This window comes from Squalius cephalus, assembly GCF_949319135.1.
Source record: "Squalius cephalus genome assembly, chromosome: 1".
In the NCBI taxonomy this organism is placed as follows: Eukaryota; Metazoa; Chordata; class Actinopteri; order Cypriniformes; family Leuciscidae; genus Squalius; species Squalius cephalus.
In genome coordinates, this window is record NC_137122.1 from 25929591 (window position 1) to 25949957 (window position 20367).

Sequence of the window (20367 nt, forward strand, 5' to 3'; positions counted from 1 at the left end):
AGAGCCGTGGTTCACGCTATCCGGAAACGTTACCATAACAGTTGCATGTGTTCCGTTGTATTGTAAACACAGGCGTCAATATTGCCTTATCAATTTCAACCAGAATCAGACTTAGAGAATATTAGTGGAGAGGAATCGAGCAGAACTTGTGCACGAACGGCGGTTACAGGACGTTTCAGAACGGTATGTTTTTTGTAACTTAGATGTCTCATTCTTTTGATATACGTTACGGTGTTATTTGTAAATGCTAACGTTACTGCTTATGCTAATGATACTGCTACTGTTTATGTTAGAACACTACAATTGTTATGTTAAAACAATACAATTGAGTTCATACAATCGTTTTAACTCAATATTACAGTCCTCGAAGGGATTATTTGATCGGCATTCTCTCTCTCTCTCTCACACACACACTCTCTCTCTCTCTCTCTCTCTCTCTCGCACACACACACTCTACAAAACAAATGTAGCCAAATATCTGTCGTCAGAACTATGAGCACTTTACGAGACTAACCACCATGGTTTAAACGCAATAAAAAAAAATGTTTACACAGAACCATGTTTAATGTACCGTTACCTGTCGCCATGATATAATTATTTTATGCCGTGTTTCAGACTTATCCCTTGATAAAACATGAACAAATACATACAGTGAACTAGAGTGTTTGTATTATCTGACATACATTTGACAGTACTATATTATTTAGCCACAGCCACAAATCTAACACTAAACTGAAAATGGTATATTAGCCTAGTTTTGCAATATAACTGTATAAGAAACAGTGCAACAAATAAATCTAGGAATATAAAAAAATATATAAAATAATATCTTTAAAACTTAATGTCCAGAAACAATTTGTTAGATAAAAGGCATTACAGTTTTTAAATACTAAAGTGCAACAGTAACTTGTAACAGTAACTAATTGAAACTTGCCAGCCCAGAAAGTTAGTAAAGACAAAGTTTAAAATAGTCCAAGTGACTACCGTGGTTCAACCATAAGTTTATCAAGCGGCGAGAATACTTTTTGTGCGAAAACAAACAAACAAATGTATTCAGGTATTGATTTTCTTCTGTTTAGGCCTCTGAGTGAGTTCACGTAGTGTAACAGCGCAGCGATTCTGGGTTGTACGTCAGAACGTAAGCTCACTATTGGCCGACGCTGGTCATGTGTGTGATGCCTGCGTGTGACGTACAACCCAGAAGCGCTGCTTATTTTTGGGTATAAAAAGTATTCTCGTCGCTTGATAAATCATGATGATTGTCAGTTTCTGCACAAAAAAAATTGGTATGTGTTAGAGATCTAATTACTTTAATACAATGTATTAAAATCAAACCATGTTTCAGTTCATAGTTATGTTGCTGTTAGTGGTTGAAGATGAGTGCCATTAGTGTTTGTCTTTGTATTATTGATGTCATATTGAGAGAAATAACAGTATCATCTTTCAATAGAGCAGTTTAATAGTCTTTTGTCATATATCCTGGCTGACTCAAATCATGTGTTTTTTACAGCAAACACTCATAAAGTGAGATGATCTGCTGATGATCCTGAATGGCTTGTTGAATCAGTGTTGATAGTCTGAGGCTCATCAATATTAACAGATCTGCTGAAAACACTCTTTATTTCATGACAGTATTCCTGTTTTCACCTCATTTATTATGCTGATGTCTTCAGATCTCCTGTAAATTTACACTTGAAGCTCATTTCATTGGTGTGAATAGACTGAGAGTAATTGTTGGTTTCTATATAGAGATAAAGACATTAGGTGTGTTCGACATCGGCTGCGGCTGGATGTTACCGATCGGCGAGAGCAGCCGCGTGCAGGCGGGGAGGAGCTGCAAACGGAGACGTGAAGTCGGACACCTTCTGGTTCCTGTAGTGACCGCTCACGTGGTGTTTGCATACATTACCACAGCTGAAGTGAAATAAATGCAATATTTGCCAAATAATACACAGATGTTTCAGAGACATTTTCATTCAATACTTTATGTACTGCTTCATACAGCGTCTGTTTGAACAAGAATAAAGTTCAACATAACGCTACTATCAATGAAGTGGAGTCTACGTTTTTTAATCAGTTTTAATTTGATAAACATGACACAATATAACATCGCAACTACATGAGTGTGTACTGTTATAAAAAAAAATGATTTGTGAGCTTTAGAGGAACTAAAGGTGTTGGAATAAACACAAAACACACGTGACAGTTGTCATGCAGTGAAACTGGCCAATCGAACAGCTGTGTCGTCATCAGCCCTCGTGCAGCCGCTCTTGAGAAGCTGCGCTGGCTGATTTCTCCGGCTACTCTCGAATCACTCTTGCAGTACTTTGATGGCACACGTCACAGTCACGTGGCGTCGGCGCTGTATCAAGTCGGAAAAAATTTCTAACCGGCATGCACTGCTTCAAGTCAGCCGCCGATCGGTCTGCGCAGAGCTGCATGAAGTCGAACAAGCCTATAAACTTCGATGTGTCATATAGTTTTAAAACAAACTCAGTAACTGATAACTTTGATTTTTGCAGATCAGCTCCTCCCACATCAGTCACATCATCAGTGAAACTCCTCCCACATCAGTCACATCATCAGTGCAGCTCCTCCCACTGTCATTCTCCATTAAATGCTGGAATATTCCCATCAGCTACAAGTGAAGACGAGCAGCAATGCATCAGGAAGAGCTGATTTCTGTAAAGACTGAGTTTATTAAAGAGGAAAGTGAGGACATGAGTGATCCAGAACCCTGCAGAATGAAACACACTGAAGATACTGAAGAACAAAGAGGTTGGTGTTTATTCTTCATTCATTCATGATGCTGAAGAACATTCATGTTAGAAACATTCAAGCACTTCATCACATTTAGACAAACAGTTACACTATGAAATGGTACAAAATGTTCTTGTTTGTTTACAACAAATGGTCAGTAAAGGGAGGTTTGATTAATTGTTATATTGATTGTCAACATCAGGTCCAACTAAATATTTTAGCTGTTTTATTTTACATTTATAACTGGCTCACATTTTTTTGCAACCATGTTACCAAACATTTTGACATTTCTCAATATAGTTTGCTGGGTATTGACACGATTTTCGATTAGATATCTATTCACAAGCTTGCGATTCGATATCGATTGTTTTTGATATACTGTATATATCAGATTAAGTACATGATGGCACATGTTCTTAAGGAAAGAAAATCTCTCAAATAATGCTGTAAACTATACATGGGAATCAGTTGGTACTACACTTCTATAATAGTGAAGGTTAAAATGTACTGATTTGTATACAAACACTTAAATTACATTCAAGGATGTTTTTTATAATAAAGTTATACTAACTTTAAAATTACATAATCATATGTCTACCTTTAAATATACACATTTAAAAGTGGCTGTCATAAAAACTTTATAGATTTATTCAAACATACATTAAATATTGAACATTAAAAATTATAATGCATATGTAATGTGGTGCATATGTTTATCAAAATGCTCCTCTCTAGAATTTATTTTTCTAACTGACTAACGAGTTATGGTCACTGAATATGGTTTTCTTTTTTGTATGATTTATTTATTATTTTTATGATACATACAGGGTGTAAAGAAAATAAGTAAACAACCAAACAAATAAATAAACAGGTATAAATAAGTAATAATAATAACAAAAAAAGTAAAGAACAAAAAAAAAATATATATTAATAAATATAAATACATTCTAATCAGCAGATAACAATGGAAAACTGAGAAATACAAAGACAGACCAACAAAGTATTACTACTACTACTATGGCCGAGTGCGACAAACTGCTTCCCGTTTTGAGCGCCTCTCTTCCAGAAATGACTTGTAGGCCTCCTGAGAGTCACTGCGGCCGTTGTTAATTGCTGCGCGCCAGTTGGGTCTGTCATTTGCAAGTGCCTCCCAGTTGTCCAGGTTGATGGAGAAGGCCTGAAGATCCCTCTTAATGACGTCTTTAAAACGTAGATGGGGGCGACCATGTTTGCGGGGGGCATTTGCCAGCTCGCCATATAGCAAGATTTTTCGGAGGCGAGTGTCATTCATTCGATAAATAGGCACAATCCAACGGAGGTGGCGTTCACAAAGGATGGTGTACAGGTCACTGGAACCAGTTCTCTCACAGAGTTTGGCACATGATCCTTCCAGCATACCCCCAGTATGGAACAAAAGCAGCGAAAATAGAAGGCGTTGAGGCGATGTTCGTGCCTCCTGTATGTTGTCCATGCCTCACTTGCATATAGAAAGGTGCTAAGTACACATGCATGGTATACACAAACTTTGCAATGAGAGGTTCTTGTTGTGCCAGACACACTTGCTCAATTTTCCAAACATTGATGATGCCTTCCCAATGCGCATGTCAAGCTCTGCATCAAGGTTATTGTTGTTTGATACTGTGGAACCCAGGTAGGTGAATTTGTCTACCACAGATAGACATGTGTTGTTAATGTATACTGTAGTGTTTAGGGTTGCAGGTTGGGCAAGGATAACTGTCTTTTTAAGACTAATCTGCAAACCAAACTCTAGACATGCAGCGGCAAAAGATGAGCAGAGTAGTTGTAGATCTGCCTCTGAGTGGGCAACAAAGGCAGCATCATCAGCATAAAGCAGCTCACGTACCAGAACATGGCGTACTTTAGTCTTCGCCCGCAGTCTGGCCAGATTGAACAGTTTTCCTGAGCTGCTGGTGTGTAGAAGGATACCCAAGTCATCAGGGAAGGCACGGCGTAGTACGGCAGAGAAGAAAATTCAGAAGAGGGTAGGAGCAAGGACACATCCCTGCTTTACCCCACACCTTATCTGGAACTTGTCAGAGCGAGTGCCTTCAGACTGTACAGTTGCCTTCATGCCCTCATGAAACTCAGTGATCACCTTCAGTAACTTTGGAGGGCAGCCAAGTCTTTGTAGGATGAGGAAAAGTCCAGATTGGCTAACGTAGTCAAAGGCCTTGGTCAAGTCTACAAACGCCAAGAACAGAGGTTTATGCTGTTCAATACACTTTTCCTGTAGTTGACGGACACAGAACACCATCGCTGCGTCCGAAATCGCGTACTATGTGAATAGGTACTACATTTAAATTAGAACGTACTTTGCGACCGTTAAAAAAGTACGTTCTATATAGTATGAATACGGGTAGTATGAATGGAGTCCGGACGTACTACATGCGCCATGTTGGAATTGTCACGTGACATACCTGTCATAACAGCGCGAACATTTAAAGAGCCCATTCCACTGACTACACCAACTGCGAGCGATGTTTTTAATTCTGATTTCTGCTTTCATCTGCGTTTTTACGTCGTTCGAACTCACAATCCAGAGGAGGGGTTGTTCAGCTACTCGCAGATCACGCCTTCGTCGAGAGCTTTTCCGGAATTTCTCAAATAACGTAAGTATCATCATTTATTTAGCTAATAAATTTTACCTCCAGAAAAAAACACACACACACACACACACACACACACACACACACACACACACACACAAACCTGTGAACAATGACAGATGTTGATTTTTGGCAAGGAAAAGGTAATTTATTTGCTTGTGCTATTACCATCGATGAATAAACATGGATGAATCAATAGAGATACATATAACGTTATATGTGTGTGTGTGTAACTTATCTCTATTGATTCATTCATTGATGGTAATAGCACAAGCAGTGTGCCTGTATGCATGTGTATGTATATACAGCTTGTGATATTACCATCAATGAATGAATCAATAGAGATACATTTTTATTGAATTTTAATGCCAATTTTAAATTTAATGTTAATGCCAATAGCTCCTTTTCATTACCATTAGTGAAATAACTGAACATAAATATACAAGCTTGATAAAAATGATAATTATAGAAGAAAATTTCAGTTGGCACTTAGAGGCTTTTACATCTTAAGTCTTCATTATATTTATATTTATAATATGTATAATATATACACACATACATATATTCAAATGGATCATGCATAAGAAATGGATCCTATACATGTAAATACAAACATTATATTTATAAATAAGCCAACATAGGGAACGAGTATCTTGTTAATTTAAATTGTATTCTAAAATAAAACTATATACACGTTTACAGATTGTGAGCCCTACAACCTACTGCCACCTGAATGCTGCTGTGCCAATTCTGATTTACGAGGTGAGACGCAGTCCATGTCAGAACTAACGCCAAGAGAACACCAAGAGAACGCACATTCCAGCATGCGATGGAGGTGTATGCGACAGTTGCAAGTTGACGACCAGGTCGCGTCTGCCGTACACGCAAACCTTGCCGAGCAACAACAGCACTCTTAAGGACAGAGTGCTCCCGAGTTGCCAGTCGTGGAGTCTGAATGTTAGACGTCATAATGGTGAGATGAGATGAGTAGAGAGCGCCCGGGCAAAAAAATTAAGTGAAAGGATGTGTGCCCTGGTCAAACTTCCACCTCTGCACTCAATGCTACAGATTCCAATGGAACACAGGTGTGTGACGGTTGGTGTAGTTATGAGTTGCCCCACAGTGATCAGCTGACTAGGTGTATTGCCCCGTGACCATTGGCGAGGTGCTCTTCTGCTCATTGGGCGGCTGAGACAGACTGACTCAGGTGCTGTGACAGAAAGCGTGCTCTGATACTTAGCATACCAGACAATGCTGCCGGGCTAGCAGGGTGGACTGGGTTTCGTTTGGTCTCTCGCCTTTGACCTGGCTGGCTTGCTTGAAGCTACCAGGGGTACAAGGTCCCTCCAGCTTAGCTCTCAGGGTCATTGGGACTAGGGGTGTGCCATATCATACCGTCCACGATAATACCGGTATAAATTTTTACATGATAAAAAAGTGACATATCGCGATATCACTGATATAGCGACGCAATGACGTATGGCGCATTACGTTCCTTAGCACGCACAATAACAACACCTGTCTGAGCGCGAGAGCAGCAAGTCAGCCTCTAATGACGATTTAGTACCTAAAAAGGAGCTACTTCAATAGTATTTTAATAATTCCCGCAGGTCTACCACTTATAATGCGGGAAATTCCCCCGCAAATATTGATTTTACTAACCGCGTGAGTTTTCAGCGGTGCCGCGTCTTCTCTCTCTCTCGCTTTCAAAATGGGTTGCACAAGTCAAGCGTCGATACCACACTCTTGTGTTTAGCAGTCAGGACATGACGGAATTGTCTTTTGTCACTTGCATCGTAACTAAAGTTTATCATTTTCACTTCTTTTTAAGTCTCATCAGTTTAAACATTTGCGATTTTAAACTATTCAGGACTCTCGCGCGCTCTCTGAGAGATGTTTACTCTGCGTGCATACAGTAAAGCCGCCTCACAAACAGTTCGCGAGTAACAAAAGTTCTATTTCGCGGATTATATTGCTTTAACGGGGGAAAAAACACGCAAAATTGTGTAAAAATTCCGGTCATGGTTAGTATATTCGTAAACAGTCGGTTATGTCTGAAATAACCATAAAACGTGCGTGACAGTGTGACAGACAGTATAACAGTAATGGATCCGGGCACTAGCTCTAAAAGTGACAGCAGCCATATGTGTCTGTCATTAATGTTGTCGTCAAAACAACAAAAGATAGCTTTCATTGTAAGGAATCAGAATCAATAGCCTTTAATTTAATTTAGTCAGGACTAGTGTTATTTTACATTTGATTACCTTATTCAGTTTATGTAGTATTTCTGAATAGTGTTAGACCTACCCAAAAACGTTTCTCTTTATTTGTATCTTTATTATTTTGTATATATGTTTTGCTACTTTTTTCAATTTAATTCAAAGATTGAAATCAAGCTTCCTTGTGTTGTGTAAACTCTGAAATACAAAATTACCCAATTGTAAAAACACAATGAGTGTGCAAACATTTAGGTGAGATAAATGTAATAAAAAAAATTGTCTAAATTTTTTTTTATATCGTCATAAATATCATTATCGCAAATATTCTTGAAATATCGTGATATAATTTTGAGGCTATATCGCCCACCCCTAATTGGGACTCACAAGCTGTTCCGCCACGACAAGGCACCAGTCCATGGAACAGAACAAAGTATTAAGTGCACTTAAAACTGAATTGTAAACATCAATGTAAATCTACAAAGTACTAGCTGGAATGGGAAATGTTAATCAGACATATTAAAGATTGCAGAGTCTGTATGTATGCTAAAAAGGCTTCCAAATTGTAGAGAATCATGTAATCATGGTCGGTGAAGAGAAAGGGTTTTTTTTTTTTTTTTTTTTCAAGTTTGATGAAATACAAGGTGTCTTCAATCCACCTAGAGTGTGATGGGGGATGGAATATGGTTTTTCTGAGGTAAATGTGACGTTACATGACATATTGTTTACAAGACGTCTTTCCGTGGTTGAAACACTAATTAAGCGATTACATGAGACATGTTACGTTTAGATAATTTTACTGTATGTTTTAACATCCCTTCAGATGTCCATTCATGTTTATTTTGAGCTGTCACTGATATTAAAGAGGAGATGATCAGTTTGACTGTGTGCTTCTGTCATGCCACATTAAACAGCGCCAAAACGGTATTTATTTTTTGAATTTCGTAATAAAATGGACGTAATTTCAAACCTTAGACTCTGTTTCATATCAAAAGTAACAAAGCATAAAGATCATTGCGATTTATTGGATGGGATGTGCACTACAATGTTCCGTTCATTTATCAACTGAAAACAGGATAGACTAATTGATTTTTGGGATTTAAGAATCGATATCGGTTCGTAAAAATGAGAATTGATTAAAATCGAAAATCAATATTTTTACCCAGCCCTAAAAAAACAGTAAACTGTATTAAGTAAATAAGCTTTCCAGAATCCCAAAATGGCTGACAGGGATGTAAACCTAACCTATTTATCGGTTTTCCTGTAACCAAAGAACACTAACCAGAAGAGTCTCCATTACCTAAACTTAAACACTAAAAAAACGACCTTACTTACTATTAATAAGACAACTTTTTTCATTCACTTTTTTTAAAACCTTTTTTTTTTTTTGTATATACAGTACAAAACATTATTCAGTTCAAAATAATTATTTTGTATGTAGCCTATTAAATCTCCTGCTGTTTATGATGTCATCTATTATAATAAACAACAGTTAAGCTAAAAAAGAAAAACAGTTCTTAAATTGAAAACGTCTTGGCACTGTGGGCCCTATCTCGCACCCAGCGCAATTGATTTTGTACACCGATGCATGTATCATTCCTATTTTGCACCCGCGCACAGCAGACTTTTCCCTCCACAGACGCACGTCGGTTAACTAAGAAATACACTTGCGCTCCCCGGGGCGGTTCAGCGCAAAGAGGAGGCGTGTTCCGGCGCAAACGTTCCCTCATGCTATTTTGCAGGTTTAGAAAACAATTCCGCCACTGACCGAAAAAACCTAGTTTAAAGTCAGTGGCGCGTTGCGCATGTTATTCATATGCTAATTTAAGGGCTCATGCTTGGCCATAAACAATGTAGCGTGTGCACAACGCGCATACACTTTGATTCTCTCATCTACACAGAAGCAGCAGTTTTCATTTTTGCAAATCAAACATTACGATAGATAGATAGATAGATAGATAGATAGATAGATAGATAGACAGTTTATTATAAAAGCATACATCTAGCTTACATATTTACCCAATTATCATACACCTGTTTAACCGAAGTTAATTTGGGTGTGTTTCTCCATCCCCAATGTCACTTCTTCGTCTTCTACGGCCCTGACAAGAACGTCGGTCTCCTCGGATGTGAACCGCTCCTGGCGCGCGCCTGGCAAATCCGCCGTTATAATAGGAATCCGCTATAGAACAAGCGCGCCTGCTCTTAAAGGGAATGTGAGATGGCGCTCTGATTGGTTTATTTCACGTTACGCCCAAACCACACCTATGAATAATGAAGCTACTTCAGACCAACCCATTTTAGATTTGCGTCGGGCGCAAGAGTCATTTATCCCGCCGGTATAATAGCAACAGCGCCCAAGACCCGCCCACAAAGTTACTTGAACTTCGCGCTTGATACTTGCGTTTCAGACCGTTTAAATAGGGCCCTGTATGTTTAATGTGTTTATTACATTAGATAAGTGTGTCATTGATCAAATAGTTTAATAGTTCTCTTGACAGAAACATGGGATTTGTACCTATAATGTTTTAGAAGTAATAATTGGAAGATCTATGTTCCTCATTCATGGAGATTTTCAGGGACATGCGTAATTAATTCATAAAAACTCATCAAAAATGATGGGAATATTTTAGGGCTCACTTTATGTCCTTTCACTTTATAATCATATTTCTCTCTTTGAATTTTGATGTACTGAAAATGCAATTAAACTTTTTTTTATTTCAGAGCTGATGGAAGTGAAGGAGGAGAGTGAAGAACTGAGTGAAGTGAAGGAGGAGAGTGAAGAACTGAGTGAAGTGAAGGAGGAGAAACATCATCTCAAACCTGGAGAAAAACCTTTTTTAAAGAAAAGAAGAGCCAAGAAATCATTCACCTGCACTCAGTGTGGAAAGAATTTCCCAACCAAACAAAAACTTGAGCGTCATATGAGAGTTCACACTGGAGAGAAGCCGTTCACATGTGATCAATGTGGAAAAAGTTTATCAAACAAACTAAATCTTGAGCGTCACATGAGAGTTCACACTGGAGAGAAGTCATTCTCATGTGATCAATGTGGAAAGAGTTTCACATGGAAACAAAATCTTGAGATTCACATGAGAGTTCACACTGGAGAGAAGTCATTCTCATGTGATCAATGTGGAAAGAGTTTCACATGCAAACAAAATCGGGAGATTCACATGAGAGTTCACACTGGAGAAAAGCCATTTACATGTGATCAATGTGGGAAGAGTTTCCCATACAAACAAAGTCTTGAGGTTCACATGAGGATCCACACCGGAGAGAAGCTGTTCACATGTGATCAATGTGGCAAAACATTTCTTTTGGCATCAAACCTGAAGACACACCTGACAGTTCATACAAAGGAGAAGCCACATTCATGTTCTGTATGTGGAAAGAGTTTTTCAGTGCTGAAATCTTTACAAAGACATGAGAAAACTCATTCTGGTGTAAGAGAGTATGTGTGCTTTGAGTGTGAGAAGACTTTTACTATAGCGATATGTTTAAAACGGCACCAGAGAATTCACACTGGAGAAAAACCTTTTAAGTGTTTACTCTGTAACAAGAGATTCAATCGGTCAGAACATCTGAAAAGACATGAGAGGATCCACACTGGAGAAAAACCTTACAAGTGTTCACACTGTGACAAGAGATTCAGTCACTCACAACATCTGAAAACACATGAGAGGATCCACACTGGAGAGAAGCCGCACACGTGTGATTAGTGTGGAACGAGTTTAACTATTAAAAGTCACCTGAAGATACACATGAAGATCCATACAGTGGAGAAACCACATCAACAAAGCCTGAGATCACACTGGGAAGAACTCAGGCTTTCACTCTGAAATCACATCTGCTTCTCATTCTGAAGAAAGACCATTTAACTGTGATCAGTGCGGAAAACAGTTTCATTGGGCATCAGTCCTGTAGAAACACCTGAAGATTCACACAAAAGAGAAGATTCATTCGTATTATTACAGCAGAAAAGACACGGCGATGTGTGTTTCAGTGCAGGAAGTCCTTTACTACAGACGATGAACTGAAAGACCATCAGAAAATCCACACTGGAAAAAACAACACCGCATCAAGAGATTCAGTCTTTCTGAAACACATGAAAGGATTCACTGGAGAGAAACACATCAGAGTTTTATTGTTGATGAATTTGTATCACTCAGTTCTCTTTTATGAAGGAAAGCAGTAGTTTTTTAAATTAACTCCGTGTTCTTGTGCTCTCATGGTTCAGGAGCTGAAAAAGAGGCCATAACACTTTTAAGAGAGACATGAATCTGATTTTTAATTATTAACTCGTTCTTCATAGTTTTTCATGAGAACATCTAGTTTCTCTCCCACTTCTACTCTTCCATGCAAATGCAAGATATACTTTCATGTATCTTTGAAACTGGACCATTTTTTTTCTCTTCTTCTCTTGAGATGCTTTGGCTCTTATAAGTCAGTAGAAATAGAGATCTGTCTCACTGTCTCGCTTTCACTTTTACTTAATGTTTGTATTTGCTTCAAAAAACGACTGATTAAACTCATTGCTTGTTTTGTCACCAACTCATTGTTATTGTACATTTTTATCAATATAGCTTTTAAATGCCCAATAAATTATATTTCACCACACACATGACTGGCATTGAATGAGATTGCTGTCTGTCTACATTATTAATAGTTTCACCCTTGATATGCAGCAGACATGTTCACAAGTCCCTAAAGGCCAAGTCAAGTCTCAAGCCTTTTATCTATTTTAAACAATAGTTCTTTCATCAAGTTATTGTAATTAACAGTGTTGTGAAATATCAAAACTGAGTTCTACTTAGAAAATGTCAAAGTATTTAAATCATTAATTTAATTTTTATTCACAATAAAAAAACAAATTACTTTTTAAACTATATAACATTATACCATTTGGAATGCTTCTTGAAGGGACACCCCAGAAATTAGGGCTTTGGAGGCCACCGTTCCCCTAATAGAATGAGCTCTAGTGGCCAAAGGTGAAGGCAGCAATGGCAGTAACATAAACCTTTAGTGTGGAAGGAGATAACCGTGAAGCAAAACGATCTTGCAGAAACACAAGTATTGAACTAACATTGCAATTAACTGGATCCCATTGTCTTAGATTACATCAAGAGGTAAACACTCTCCTTTTCAGGGCGTATAGCTTCCTTGTGGACGAAGCTCTGGAGTTGAGTATGGTCTCTACGACCTCAGTTAAGAGCCCCTCAGAGGCCAGATCCACAGGTTGAGTGTTTCTGGACGGGGATGGAGGATTGCTACCCCCGCCTAACTTTGCGCCAGACTTGCCTGTAGCTTCCACTGACAGTCCGTCTGGCGCCGATCCGGGGCAGCTGCGCAGACCAGACGTGCCACAACTGAATCGAGTCCACCCAGCGGCTGTGGGCCGGATACCCGACCGGAACGTTTTTTTTCCCGCACATAAACCCGCAACTCTATCTGACTGACATAAGAGTGGAAGACTGCAGGCTGCACCATCTTTGTGATTATTGGCAAGTGCATTATACAAGTAAAATTTAGTAAGTGCATTATAAAAGTAAACTGGTGTTGATGTCATGTTAGTCTGTTTACACTGACATTCTGACAACCTGAGATGTGTCAGATAAGCTGGGTAGTATAGCATAGGCTACGGTTAGCTGATAGTATAGGTTCTTTTAAACATCCACAACTAATGTGAACATATGCTTTAAGGCTGAATCGGTGATCTTTGCTTATTCACCAAAATCGCTGAATATCGTGTAAATCGTAGCCATGTTAGTGCTACCCACCACCTACCAGCGGTGACCGATGCTAGCTACTGCTAGCGCCTTGCAACACTAACAAATGAATTACTTCCCATGTCCAAATACATTAACTAGTTCGACGTCAGTACCATATGAAGTCTCACTGTATTATACCTTGTATAAACTTGAGGAACGCCCATCAGTGTACAAATGGGGAGGCGTCGCTGCACCACGCTTCAGTCGCAAAAGTGGATCTGTACCATAACCAGTTAACATGGGAGCCGAAATAAAAATGGACATGCCACGCAGCCAGTGTGTAGCCGGCCTTAGATCTCTTTGAATGGCTCTCAGATGCTGTTTTGCAAGCATATATTAAGCCTGGTATATCTGCCAGTCTGAGGCCTTTCATCATGTTTGCACCACTCTGTCTTGGTTGACGTCCCAATCATTCGGCATGCTAAGAAAAATCTCCCCGACATCTCCCAAACTCTGAATCAGCATGCACCAATGCTATATTTTCTAAATGTCATAATCATTTAAATTATTACATTCTTTACATTAATACATTTTTAGCTAACTGTGACTATGTATATGTACATTTCTGAAATACTTAGACAGTTAGCTCTGATAACAGAACTCTCTAAATTGTGATATGGGACATTTAGGACTACCTGTTTCCTTTGCCAATTACTGTCTATAAAATGACATGTTAGGCTCATTAGTGATTCAGTTTCTCCAGACCAACAGTCTGTGAGGAAGGACAAACAGGGGCCAGCTTTCTCTGATGCAATTAGTGTCTTAATTCGCTGTTCAACCTTTTTGTACACACTGCCCAGCATGTCAGTGTGGTAGTATTTCTCATTTTGATGGTATATGTGGGTTCTGTTGTTGTCAGTAAACGCTGGAAGCCAATATCTGAAACAACTGTAAAGGGCTGGTTGTCTGTATTATTTTTTGGACCGGGGATCCGTTTAATAGGCTTTTAGCATATCTGACTCAAATAATGTGTTTCTATCAGCAAACACCCAGAATAAAGTGAGATGATCTGCTGATGATCCTGAATGGCTTGAAAAATGAGTGTTGATAGTCTGAGGCTCATCAATATTAACAGATCTGCTGAAAACACTCTTTATTTCATGACAATAGTTCCTGTTTTCACCTCATTTATTATGCTGATGTCTTCAGATCTCCTGTAAATTGACACTTAAAGCTCATTTCATTGGTGTCAACAGACTGAGGGAATTTGTTGCTTACAACAAATGTACCTTTGCTCTTCAGAAACACGTCAATGAGTCAAGTCAACCAGGAGAAAATGTCCGCCACAGTGTAGAACAGTGTTTCTATGTCGACAACTGCCTGCAGAGTCTACCCACCGTAGTAGAAGCCAGTAACCTTGTGACGAAGCTCAGAACCCTTCTAGCTGCAGGTAGCTTCGATATTCGTCAGTGGGTCAGTAACCAGCCAGAGGTGATTCGCAACTTGCCCAAGGAGGCCAAGTCTGACAGCAGCGAAAGATGGGTTTCTCAGACGCATGGTGAAGCTCAAGAAATGACGCTAAGCCTCAGTTGGCACTTCATGTAGGACACACTCCATTACAGGCATCGCCCGGTTGCCCCAAGCCAGATGACCATGCGAAATATCTATAAGATACTAGCAAGCCAGTATGATCCCCTAGGTCATATCCTGCCCTTCACCACAAGGGCCAAAGTTTTCGAACTCCTGCAAGCCTGGACTAAATGGGAAGAAGAGCTCCCTCATTGATGTAAGTGCCATCACCCTCGAGCTTCACGTCTTCTGTGATGCATCAGAGTCCGTATATGGGTCAGTTGCTTACCTACGTGGTGAGGATCCTCATGGCCAAGTCCATGTAGCCTTTGTGCTGGCACACTCAAGAGTGGCACCGAAGAAACAACTGTCATTGTCACGCCTTGAGCTCTGTGCCGCCCTTACCGGAGCTCAGCTTGCCCAGATGATCCAGAGAGAGCTCACCCTTCAGTTGAGGGACACAGTGCTGTGGTCTGACTCCACCACAGTACTTACCTGGATACAGTCAGAGTCCTTATACCAAACTTACCATATTACCAAACTTATCATACGACAGTATGACAACAAGTTACTCCATTCTGGATCGGAGAGGGTCTTTGCAGAGCTCCGACGCAAATTTTGGATCCTCCAAGGCTGAGAAGCTGTGCGTCGTCATCAGAGATCCTGCCCAGAGTGCGAGAAATTGAGAGCAAAGCCTGCTATTCCAAAGATGGCAGATCTGCCCCCTTGTCGTCTCTGCCTCCTGAAGCCTCCATTTTATTCAACAGGAGTAAATTGCTTTGGCCCGTTCCAGGTCAAGCAAGGTCGGAGTACGGAAAAGAGATGGGGAATTGTTTTTAAGTGTATTACCACCAGGTGCATTCGTTCTTTATGTCACTCAGAAGGTTCGTGGCTAGAGGGGGAACTCCCTTCGAGCTTCTCTCTGACTGTGGGACCAACTTCGGCGGAAGGGAGCACAAGCTCAAGGTAAGTTTTGAGGCCATGTGTGAAGAGCTGCAGACCAAGTTGGCTAAGCACCAGATCCGTTTCCAGTTCAACCCACCAAATGCACCTCACTTTGGTGGAGCCTGGGAGCAAGAAGTCAGATCAATTAAGGCTGCACTCTACGTTACTCTGGGAGCACAGGTAGTGACCGAAGAAGTCCTGCAGACAGTTCTGATTGAGGTAGAGGGAACCTCACTGTTGGTACAGTGGTGATGGTAATTGACCAAAGGTTACCTCGTGCATTGTGGCCCGTGGGACGAGTCGCAAAGACCATTAGGAGTGTCGATGGTAAAGTGAGGACTGCTGAGGTGCAGGTGGACGAGAGGACCTACACCAGACCAGTGGCCAAGCTCATTGAGCTGCCGGCCACCCCGGATAATGCCTCGACAACAGCTCCTGTGGATAGTTGAGCCTTTCCAGGAGATTATTCACACCGTGAATTATGGGGCGGCTGTGCAAAAGGCTCAAGTGATGTGAGCCTGACCGAGCATGTACAACGTGTGTTCGCTCTGACCACGCCCCCTTTCTGACATGTTGCGACATGCCCTGGCTTGCAGAGAACGGCTGTCAGTTGAGTTTCAGTTTATAAGTTAAGCTTGTTTTGTTCCACTTTTGATGATTTTAATGTTTCTCATAAACAACAGAAATGCCAGCACTCAGTTATCAAATTTGGTTTGTCTCATGGTTTACTGCATTACCTGGTCTAAAATCTAGGGCTGTCAACTTGTGTTGACACTGCATGTGAAACTGCATGATTTGTAAATGATGTATGGCGGGCCACGTTTTTTAATAGACAAGCTGCGGGCCACCCCTGACTTACAACCACCAACTACCCACCAAACTAGCTTCCAGGAGCCATTTTAAAGCCCTGGACCATACGAAATTTACAGGTAAGCATAGTTAATAAATTCATATTTAAGTTAATATTTCTGAACTGTTTTTAGCCCCTGGTAAAAAGCACTGATAACCACACTTCTGAATTACACTTTTTAAAATGTTCCTTTACCTGGGGTTAAAAGTGGGGTTTAGAACGACAATAATCTAGGGTATTCAAGTATTCAAGGTAACAATTAACAGTCTCACCTGGTATTAGTTGTTCTTCCAGTCATACTCATTGAAGTCCCTGATGAACGATGCCATGTGTGGATTGAGGGACTCGTTTTTTTCTTTGGACCACCTTCCCAGTTCTTCTGCTAACCTGGACCTTTGAATTGCACTTGCTGTGCGATTTATGCTGATGAAGAATCTGTAAATATACAAAACATCATGCATTACCCTATCCAAGGAAAAAGAAACTGTGATAAGAATCTTACCCATATAGAGGGATTTGCTGCTGCATATGAGTGTACTACAGATTTCAGTGAGGATATTAATTGAAGTGTGAAGAGTAGAGATGGGAATTTTTAGCAATTTAGAAGTCAAGTACTCTAAAAACCAAGTACTTTAGTATTAAAGTGAAGAAAAGAAAATGTGATGTGCATGAAATTTAGACTTTAGACTAGCTGCTTGCTTTTCTACCTTTTGCATTGTGAGTCAGTCCATATAAACAACAATAAACACTTTGCTAATTTTGAGAAGTAGTCGGGTAGTTGGCTAAAGAATGAGTACTCAAATATTTTTTTCCATCACTAGTCAAAAATATATCAACAACAAATAAGTGATCACCTCTGGATAAATTCTAAGTCCTGAGCATGTAACAGAATACTGGACACATGGATTATGCATTTTGCTTTTATAAATGCATTGACCTCTTTTTTTTCTATTGGATCATTGACAACTAGGATTTTTGGAATCTAAGTGTAAGATGACGTAAAACTTTGTTCACACACAGTGACTCAATACAAATATGCTTTATAGGTGAAGTAACCCTTAAAATAGGCATCTACTGTGTATTGTTTAGTGCTGGGATAAAATTTTGAGTGCTCTATGTTCATTAAACATGTATTATGTTACAGTAGCCTACATTTGGCTTTTCTTGCGGTTTTACTTTGGACACTGAATGAAAGTGAAATCATTTAGAGTCGTTTCTAAGCAGTATAATAGTAAACATTGATTCTTTGTATTATCGCCCCAACTAAAAAAAAGTTTTTCCATAATCAACCGCGAATAAATTATTTTTCCATTGCTTTTTTTCTTGGTGAGGACGTTAAAGGGTTAAAGACAATTACGTTATTTACTTTATATTCCAATACATTTTTGTGTGTCCATTTTATTACGTTTTGTTATAAAAGTGATTAATATAAAGCACATACTATACTTTACACAAAATCACAACAACTATAGGATTCAGATTTGGGACTTTGACTAAAGTTTTCTTCAGAAAATTGCAGGTCTGGCTTTATATATTATCATAATAGATTATAAGATTAATTATTTGGTTTTATCTGTAGCTAAAATGTTTTGAGATTGTTTTTAATGAGTTTTCACACATGATGTTTTAGCAGATCTCTCTTTCAGGATCACACAGCTTTTATCACATTTAGGCTACAAGTGAACAGTAATTTCCTCCATATGTTATTCCTCTTCATTGCAGAGAAACACTCGCTGTTATTACACTGGTTTGTCCAAATCTGTGGATGTGCCGGGCATCTATGAATTCACTGCCATGGGTCTGCTAGACGACAGACAGATTGACTATTAGCCTACAATAGTAAAGAAAAGAGAAAGATTCCCACACAGCCCTGGATGAAAGAGAAAATGCAGGAGGATTACTAGGAAAAAGGCACTCAGTCGAGAAAGAGCAAAGAATGGTGGTTTAATGTCAATATCCAGATTCTGATGGAAATACTTGCTTTATTCTGCTTCTACATAGTAAATTGAGTAATTTACATGGGTAAATTGGATAGATTATGCAGCTGTAATTGTACGGGTGTGTTGGTATGGATGTCAGAGTGTGCTTTGTATGTGTGTAATTATATAGGCCTATATATATATATATATATATAAATGTGTGTTTGTGTGTGTAATATTTGAGAGCGAACAACTACTGCAAATCTGTGTGAACCAGTGGAGCTTTGCTGGCATCTAATGGGGAAAATCTGGTATTGCGCCCAAACAAAATATTTTTTTCTAGGAGCTTTAGAGGTCAACATGTTTCATAAAATATCTATTTTACGTAAAATAATATTCATAAGTTATATTCATAACTTAAACCTCTATAACTTTTTTGTTTCATTTTTTTATATATAAAAAAAATATCTTCAACAATATTCTATCCAGGGTCTTCTTTAAAATGAGACCAGACTTAAGTCTGTACTCACAAGCTTCAAACTTTCATGACAGTTTTTGACACAGACATTTTTTTACCTCTATAAGGCTCTTTGTTTTAAATTGACGCACAAGGGTTTATTCAATTGAGGAAAGCTTTTCCACACAATTAAAGTTCATATAAGAAGACTATAATTTAAACAAATGGACATTTTGTTAAACTAATTAAATTAATCAAAGTTTTCAACATTATTTTAAACTGAATGTAAAGGGATGAACACTTAAGAAGAGACTCGTCATTTCACAGGTTTTAGCAGCTATTGCTCATTTCATAAAGCGTCATGGTAGTAAAGCCAAACACAACAAAACCACAAACAAATAAATAGATGAAAAACAAACAAATAAATAAATAAAGTTTTATTTCATACAGTTACATATTTTTTATATATAAAGAAATCATTAAAAAAAGTGAGTTGATATATTCCTGCAAGCTGCATTGCACTCAGAAGTTCATTTAGCAGTCAATATGCTATCGCTGACAGTTTGTTAGATAGAAAGCACTAAAATTGTTCAGTAATATGATGCAAAAAGATATAAATATCAATTAAGAAATGAGATGCATATAAAATCAGTCTGAGGCCACTGAATTGGGTCACTTAAAATAACTTTATTTCAGGTGCTGTGAACTGATATCCATGAAATGACAGTCATCAGCCAAAGGCAAAAGCTTATGTTTGAGGGTTAAACCTCTCTACACTCTCAAACAACATGCGTATGTATTTTAATATTTTGTATTAAATATATTTGACCAAATATATGGTGTTTTATACAATATTTGAATTACAAAACAATAGCCTATAAGTGTAACATTTTGGAAAAATAAACATGTAGCCTAATACACGGGTCTTATGTTATAAAACTTTACAAATCTTTTCATTTGAACCAGTGCTTCGGAGTGTGTTTCAAAATGGCCAAGTAATAATAGGAAAATAATAATAAATCAATACAATAACAAATTAATATCAATAAATGTTTTTGTATAGTGTTTTAGAGATTCTCCATCACAAGTTTTTCATCAATACAGGATAATGCTGTGAAGCATCATTTTCCTTAGTTTTTCCAGTTGGAAAACTTCCCAATTGGTCACTTTGATTTATGTTCCCACAGTAACATGCAATCACAAAATGTTTTGTTTATCGAAGAGAATTATGAGTAAAAATAAGATGCTTTGAAATATTTATTTAGTTGACAGAAGAACATATGAATAATAACAATACAAAACTTAATAATAAT

The 20367-nt window shown here is 38.6% G+C and overlaps 1 protein-coding gene across 4 annotated transcripts in view; it reads left to right on the forward strand.

Annotated features, from left to right (window-relative positions):
- The window catches only part of LOC307157693 (uncharacterized protein), a 29724-nt gene continuing 9357 nt past the window's right edge, over positions 1 to 20367 (forward strand). Inside the window, exons 1-3 of one of the 4 annotated variants that reach the window (XM_079869618.1) lie at positions 1 to 183; positions 2523 to 2778; positions 10328 to 12222. In XM_079869618.1, coding sequence (XP_079725744.1) covers positions 2661 to 2778; positions 10328 to 11325 — 1116 coding nt within the window. In that variant the 5' untranslated portion in view covers positions 1 to 183; positions 2523 to 2660 and the 3' untranslated portion in view covers positions 11326 to 12222. Of the gene's footprint in view, positions 184 to 2522; positions 2779 to 10327; positions 12223 to 20367 lie in introns of those variants that run through there. The other 3 variants (XM_079869619.1, XR_013821056.1, XM_079869620.1) reach the window with 3 other exon arrangements.